Genomic DNA, 7,587 nt, shown 5'->3' with positions numbered 1-7,587 from the left:
TCAGAACTCTCAAAAGTATGTGGAAAAAGTGAAAACTGGAAAAGTTTTTTTTTTCAGATTTTCAAAGGGTCAGATTTTCCGTTTTTCCAGGGGCAAAGTCGACTTTCCCCAAAATCGAATTTTTTAGCCGGGTGAACTTTGATTCCAACTATTTAAGCGACGGACTATTCAGAACTCTCAAAAGTATCCTATTCTAAGAAGATCCTATTCTAAAAAGAACATACACCGTAACGCTCATTCCTCGAATTTCATTGGTCGAACATTCGGATCCGCCCGCACGTGTTCGACTTCGCTCGGCTTTCGGTTTTCGTGTCATGATTTGTCTTTAGGATGCGCGCTCAAGCGCGCGATCGTTCTCGTAACATATAAAACCATCGGAGTTTCGCAATTCCACACAGGTGAGGTAGAATCCTCGTGGAAAAGGTCTCACGTGTTTACCTTTTGTATTGAAGTACCTCCACTCATTCCTTTTTTTCTTCCTCTTCTCCTTTTCATATTGCATCATACGGTGAATTTATATTTCACAAGAAAATAACTCTCGTGTACCGTTAAATTATTCTACGTCCTGAATTTACAAATAAAAAAAAACATCAACGAGTACGTGATTTAACTAATTGAACATAATAACAATGACATTTGAATAATTAAAATTCAATCTCTCGTCTTTCAATTTTAGATTAAAAAAACATGAATAAAAAAAATTGCGCAATACTGAGGTTTGGCATTGACCTCAGCCGACAGATCCGAGAAAAACCTACAGATACAAAAAACAACGACTCAGTTCGCGCTGTTAGATCCTGAGAAAATCCCAATTCAATGTTCATCGATCATTTATCGATTGCTAGATCCTCTTCACGTTTTTCGCTCTAACTCCGGTTCTATGGGGGTAAAATGAGTAATTTTTTTTTTCATTTCCACGTAAATTTTCCGATCTATCGAATGTGATGACTATCGACCCTTCACCCCCACCCCCTAAGGCGCTAAAATTCTGGAGGCAGTTACAAAAAAAATTTTTTTTCAATTCAATTTTGCAGTTTAATTTATCCATTAATGACGTTTATTTAATCATCAACAGGTTCATCACCAAGTAGACTAGCCCTCAGCAGATCGACCGAGAACACGAGCCAAGGAATGACACCCGTAACTGAGTCCCCACAGCCAAAGGTAATACGATAGACTCACATGTATATTTATCAGCAACTTCTTTTTCATTCTCTCATTATTCAATTTCTCATTCTTTTATCTCTCTTTGTATTCTCTGTACTGTCCGCCTGTTATCTGTTTCTATTATTTTTCTTTTCAATTCATTGCATCCACGTGGTCTCGCTCACGTCATCCATTTTAATTAGAAATTTGATCAAATTAGATAAAATAAAAAAAAACAAGATGAAAATAAACTCAAATTGGAGTGGGGGGGGGGTCGATGATGATCTCATTCTATAGATCTGAAAAAGTTCCAAAAATTGACAAAAAGACGACCCATTTTGCCCCATTATTTCCAGTGATATCGACAAAAAAGGAAATTTACTCAAAATCGTTTTTTCGGCTGCAACTCCGAAAATAAAAGCGCAAAATGGGTTGTCTTTTTTAGTGATTTGTGGATAAATTTCCCGATCTATCGGATGGGGTGACTATCGACCCCATTATTGCTCATCATCATCAGATCGCTTCTGAGCTTACGATTTTTACCTGTCTCTAAGGGAAATTTTAGGAATAATTAATTGGAGTAGGGGATTAGGGACAGGTAATCATTGTGCTTATGTTCTACGTAAATTATTCATTATTTTGCAAGGGATTATTGTGTGCTCGTAAGTGTTGTTTATCGTGTTGTGCAAGTGGAGTGAAATTTTTTAATTTCTTTTTTTCAATTCTTCAAGTCCCTCCCGAGTGTACTGATAAAACCAGCGGCTGTGTACACGGTAAATACACGCTCATGACTCCCTGGAATCTCGATAATTTCCGGTAAAAATGCGGCAGTTGAAGTGTTTTTTTTTTTCCCTTGAGACAAAAAATTGTTGCACAAATGAATGACTTTCTCTAGAAACGAAATCTCTCAAAAAAGCCACTCTCTTGCGCAATCAAATATGGAGTTGAAAATTATCTCATTCAATAGATCGGAAAAAATTACACAAGATTGAAAAAAAGACGATCTATTTAGCTGCCACGGAACCCGAGTTAGAGCCAAAAACACAAATGATCCAGCGATCGATAAACGATGGATAAACATTGCGTGGCAAAACGAATCGTGTATTCTCTCATTTGATGGCGAATGCCTCCATCAATCCAATGAAAAAAATCATATTCATTTTGCCCCCATAGAACCCGAGTTAGAGCCAAAAATGTCAAAATGATCTAGAAAATCGATAAATGATCCATGAAAATTCAATCAGGATTTTCTCCCAAAGTACTGACGCAAAACGGATCGATTTTTTTTCAACTTTATACTACGTTTTTCCATCTGTTGATTGGGGTTACTATTGACCCCTCACCCCCACCCCTTCAACTAAAAAAAGGAGTTGAACCCATCAATTTGTATTTTCTTCCTTATTCCCTTTATTTCTCTCATTTTCCCTCGACTTGACGTCTCTTCAGGCCACGACCGAGCTCCGTAATAAGAGGGGAAATGAAAAAAAAAAGTCAAGAGGAAGAAGGGAGAGAAAAAAAATGGTCAGAAGGAGTTACCCGTGGGTTTTATACGCGGTACGAAGGCGCTTGCCTAGAGACCGATAATTTTCGTTCCTACCTGGAGCATAAGGAGGAGGACGCAGAAAGGAGTAAAAGGTGGAACGGGAGTTGTACGTTCTTGGTACAAGTAAGATGCCGACCGGGCACTCAAACGGACTTATCTTCGTGGCAAACACGATTTTCTGTTCAACTCCTCGAGAATAGTCAGACGTCATTGCCCTCTACTTCATTCACTTCCGCATCCAATTCCTATTTTCTTTTGGTGTTATTTTTTTTTTTCATCTTTTTCTTGCTTTGGGTGGGGTAATTACGGGAAAAAGACGTTTCCGGAGGTATTCCAGGGGTGTATTATTTTTTTATGATTATCTATGCAGTTCTCATGCATTAGAAGATATATAATATCAAAAATCGTCAAAACAATTCTTCTAACTTTAAAAAAACATTAAAATCATCATTTCTGATTCTCTCACAGCTCCCCCTTATGCTTGAAAAATTTTATTCCGGCATTTACGCATAAAATAGTCATTTTCATCGCAATGTCTGAAAAGTATTTTATTTCGAAATTCTTTTCCGACATAAAATACTTTTTACGATCGTAACCACGATCTTTACCTCACTTCACTCGGTCAGATCGTGGTTTTCTGACCGTATGACATAAAGTATTGTGTCACACGGCGATAAAAGTATTATCTGACTCATGGGATCATAATCCGAACCGAAGACGATAATACTTTTATCGACTGATGACATAATGTATTATTCTAACGAATGTGTGTGAGGATTATAATCGCATGAGTCAGAAAATACTTTTTCGGCCAAGTGGCAAATCACATTTTAACCCAGCAAGCCCTAAAATTGCGGTCTTTCGAGCCGAGGAACATAAAATGTTTTACGATTCAAAAACAATTTTTCAAACCTCAAAAAATCATCCAAAAACGTCAAAAAAACTCAAAAATTAACATTTCTAACCTAAAAAAAAAATCCAAAAAGTACTTTTGCATCTTCCGAAGCCCCACTCATGCCCGAAAAATTGTCACTCTTGGGGAAAAAAAAAAGACAAAAAAATGTCTCATTTAAAAAAATTTTACCCTCAAAAAATCATTCCCCCTAATTTTTTTTTTCATCAAAATTTCCATACCCACCCATTGCCCCACAAACCCCGGATAAAATCGAAACCTCCATCACTCCATTAGCATTCAGAGCGCAACGTCTGTAATCCTTCTCGAAAAACCATTGAAAAGAGGAAAAAAATAATAATTCTCTATCTCCTGTGCCATCGGCAAGCGCATAATACTCGCGTGTATGACCCGTTCGTTCACATTGAATTCCCTCACACATAAGTAACGATTCCAACTACAAGAGAGAAAAAGAGAGAGAACGAGAGAGAAAGAGAGAGAGAGAGAGAGAGGCTCGAGAGCATTCAAATGCGCGCATGAATTTCCCCATCCGCACAAGTTTAGTCGGCCCGACGTAGATCACGAGAGCGTACCGTCTGTGTTAAGTATTTGCAATGATGAAAAAGAAAAATCTCCAAGACGTTAATAATAAACAATGAACATTCGCGATGATGAAAGCGTCGGGCTCTTTGATAACAGATAAACAGAATAAAAATCGAAAAAAAAATACTTCTCATTTTTTTTTCTCCAGGAGGAGAGCTTGGACTTAATGGGGCAATATAAACCTGAAATATTCTGCTAGAAGGTAATTTTACAAGCTTTCATCGTTTTTATTGTTTAATTATTGCTTTTATTTGTTTATCAGTTGTTTTATTAATTTTAGTTGCATGCTTTCTGCCTAACTTCACTACATTAATCGGGGTTTTGGGGGTGGGGGGTTTATTGTGACTCCATGTTGTGGGAGAGGTAATTTAACCCGAAATTTAAAAAATGTACTTTACTCTCTGTAGAACCAGAGTTACAGCAAAAGAAGCAAAAATGATCTAAGAGAATCAACAAAACTTTATGATTTTTTCTATGATTGCTGGGGCAAAATGGGTTATCATTTTCTCAATTAGCGGGATAATTTCCTTAGCTTTCGAATAAAAAAAAAATTATCCATTTTGCCCCCATAGATCCAGAGTTACAGCAAAAAATGTAGACCCCATATAGAAATCGATAAAAACGATCGATAAAATTTGATTTAGGATTTTCTCCCGTTCTACTGGGTCAAAATAAATTATTTTTTTTTCAATCCCACGAGATTTTCCCCGATCTTTCCCCTCACACATCACTCATTACCCCCAGTATTAAAGCTCCCCTCATAATGAACATGTTCTCACGACATTTCAATGTGAATAAAGAAAAAAAAAAGCCGTGAAAATAGTTGAACCATTGTCTTTTGTTGTGTTTTGCGGTGAGAAATCAATGGCAATAAATATTAATTAATCACATACCCTGTATAGCGATTCAAGATTGTACCGGGCATTCATCGAATAATGACAATGTGCAATTGCATAATGAAATACTGACGACAGCCATTGGCATCGATTAGTGCGTTTAAAAACGTCTCGTTGAAAATATGTGTAGGTAATGAATTTTTATGGTACAACAGTGGTAATGTACGAGACAACGAGGCCAGTGGGTCTTGTTTCAATCATGAAGAAGAAGAAAAAAAAAACAACTGCATTTTTTACAGTCTTCATTCCTCATTCACTCATAATTGCTGGGATTTAATCGTATAATTGAGGAAAAATTGAGACTAACCACCGGGAAAAATTGTTTCAAATTTCTCCCCTTATTAAATCCACCCATTGAGTCATTAATTATACAATTAATTATCATTAACAATTTAAAAATAATCATCGAATTTTTTTTCTCGTGTTTTTCAAGCCAATTTTTAAATAAAATTTTCAAATAAACTCGACGTACTTGTATTCCCCTCTATCCCGTGAATTTAACATTAAGTCGTATCACGTAAATAGTATAAATTATCAATCTTGGTCACGTATAACTATCGGTGAATGACTGGAGACGGGAGAGTAGCGTCTCGCATTGAATGCTAAATAAAAACAAATTTCACGCGTACAATAGTCTCTTCCCGTGCGTGTGTTTATTTTTGATTGATGAATATGTGTCAATGGAGAGGTGAAATGTAAACTCGTGTGACCCCTGACACTGGCTAAAGTCAAATAAAAGGCCATTGTTAAATGCTCAAAACCCACTTTATGAAGAGCCCACCGGAATGGGAAGTGACCCCGTTTCACGGAAAAACAAATTTCCTGTGGAAAAAGCCAACGAAAAATTTGCTTATTCTCGTTTTTCATTAAAAAAATTTAACATTTCCAAAATCAAAAACAATAAATTGAAATGATTGAGAATTGAAAATAATTTCATTCGATAGATCGTAAAAAATGCGCTGAAGTTGAAAAAAAAAACAATCCGTTTTGCCCCATTATTTATTGAGATAATTGAAAAAAACGAAATTATGACAATTTCGTTTTTTCTCTGTAACTCTTAAAATAATGTGGCAAAATGGGCTGTCTTTTTTTCAAATCCAGTTATTTTTTTCCGATCTATCGAATGAGAATATTCGAAATCCTTCATCACTTCTGGATGTCTATTTCGATTTTTAAAAAATCTAGATTTTTCAAAGAAAATGGGAAAAAAATTCAGAGAATTGATTATTTTGGTTTTGTTAATTCTGTGGAGGTTACGTGTTTGATAAACGCACATGTTTGTCCCTATTTATAATCACGTAAGTCTGCGATGGTTCATGCAAGTGGCGCAAAATGCGCACGCGCTGCGCCTGCATTGAATAGAAAAAATTATCGAAGGCAGTGCTCGTGCGGCACCTCGCAGCGCCGGCCACGTTTAACAAATTTTTGTTTTTCCATCCTCTATTCATCATAAATAAATGGATAAGAAAAAAGGAACGTTACACTATTTTTTCCCCTCGTTCGCCTGATGTCACGGTCTGCAATGTGCAGTTAATAATTAAAGTCAATTGAACGTTGCGCCTGTTACGAGGCGAGAGAAATAAAAGGAATAATGTACATGATGGGGATGAGTAGTTGGAGATAGTGCGTCATACAGCGTGAAACGGTTAGTGATGTGTCGTTGAACTCTAGAGTAATTTATTACACTTTTTTTTTTCAAGGCATAAAAACAAAATTACGCGAAGATAATTTTTTCATTTTTTTTCTCATTTATTGAGAATTATCTCGGTAATTATTGATTTTATCGTAAAATGTCGCTCAACGTTTTTCATATAAAATTAAATTCTCTACAAAAAATGTCTTCTGATATTTTTTCCTGAAGCCACTCATTACCGAGATAATCGGATAATCACAAAAAATTGAAAACTTCACTCTTCAATTTTTCTTTCCACAACTTTTCACAATTAGAATAAAAAAAAAATGAATAGTTGAATAAAAGTCTCGACGATAAATACTCTTATCACAGAACACAGGAAAAGTAGAAGGAAGCACTTAACTCTTTATCGAAACAACCAGCTTGCGTACTAATGTCCGACAATTCCACTAAATAAAAATATCCAAAACCACGAGAAAAAAAATAAATAGAAGAGGAATGTCTTGCCAACAGGTTTTAGCAAATGCACGTGCCACTGGCCTCGACTCGCATCTAGAAAGTGTGTCCACGACCGTAAAAAAAGCTCTTATCGAAAATTAGTCTCTTAAGTCCTTGCAATTTGCTAAAAATAAAAAAAATCTCACCTTCCATAATTAAAAAAAAACCATCCCATCCCAAAGAATTTTTCCTCGATTTGAAAAAAAACCTGTTTTGTCCCATTATTTTATGAGTTACAGAAAAAAAATCAACATGTTGAAAATGATCAACACGTTGAAAAATCATCAACTAAACGATTATCAACATGCCCCGAGCAATAATTTTTTATCTTTAATCCCCGCCTTTCCAATTATAATCTTCAAAAACTCATCAACTC

General features: G+C 35.9%; 1 protein-coding gene across 5 annotated transcripts in view; it reads left to right on the top strand.

Moving 5' to 3' along the window:
* Window positions 1-7,587, top strand: part of LOC107037400 (MICAL-like protein 1) — a 30,190-nt gene that overhangs the window by 19,392 nt on the left and 3,211 nt on the right. For 2 of the 5 annotated variants that reach the window (XM_015255939.1, XM_015255938.1), the window contains exon 4: window positions 1,076-1,164. In XM_015255939.1, the coding sequence (XP_015111425.1) occupies window positions 1,076-1,164 (89 nt within the window). Of the gene's footprint in view, window positions 1-1,075; window positions 1,165-4,142; window positions 4,387-6,482; window positions 6,726-7,587 lie in introns of those variants that run through there. The other 3 variants (XM_015255940.1, XM_015255942.1, XM_015255943.1) reach the window with 3 other exon arrangements.

Source organism: Diachasma alloeum, unplaced genomic scaffold (genome assembly GCF_001412515.2).
Source record: "Diachasma alloeum isolate Michigan unplaced genomic scaffold, Dall2.0 Dall_scaffold_00219, whole genome shotgun sequence".
Lineage (NCBI taxonomy): Eukaryota > Metazoa > Arthropoda > Insecta > Hymenoptera > Braconidae > Diachasma > Diachasma alloeum.
The sequence above is the reverse complement of the archived record's forward strand: the minus strand, read 5'-3'. Positions and strand labels throughout refer to the sequence as shown.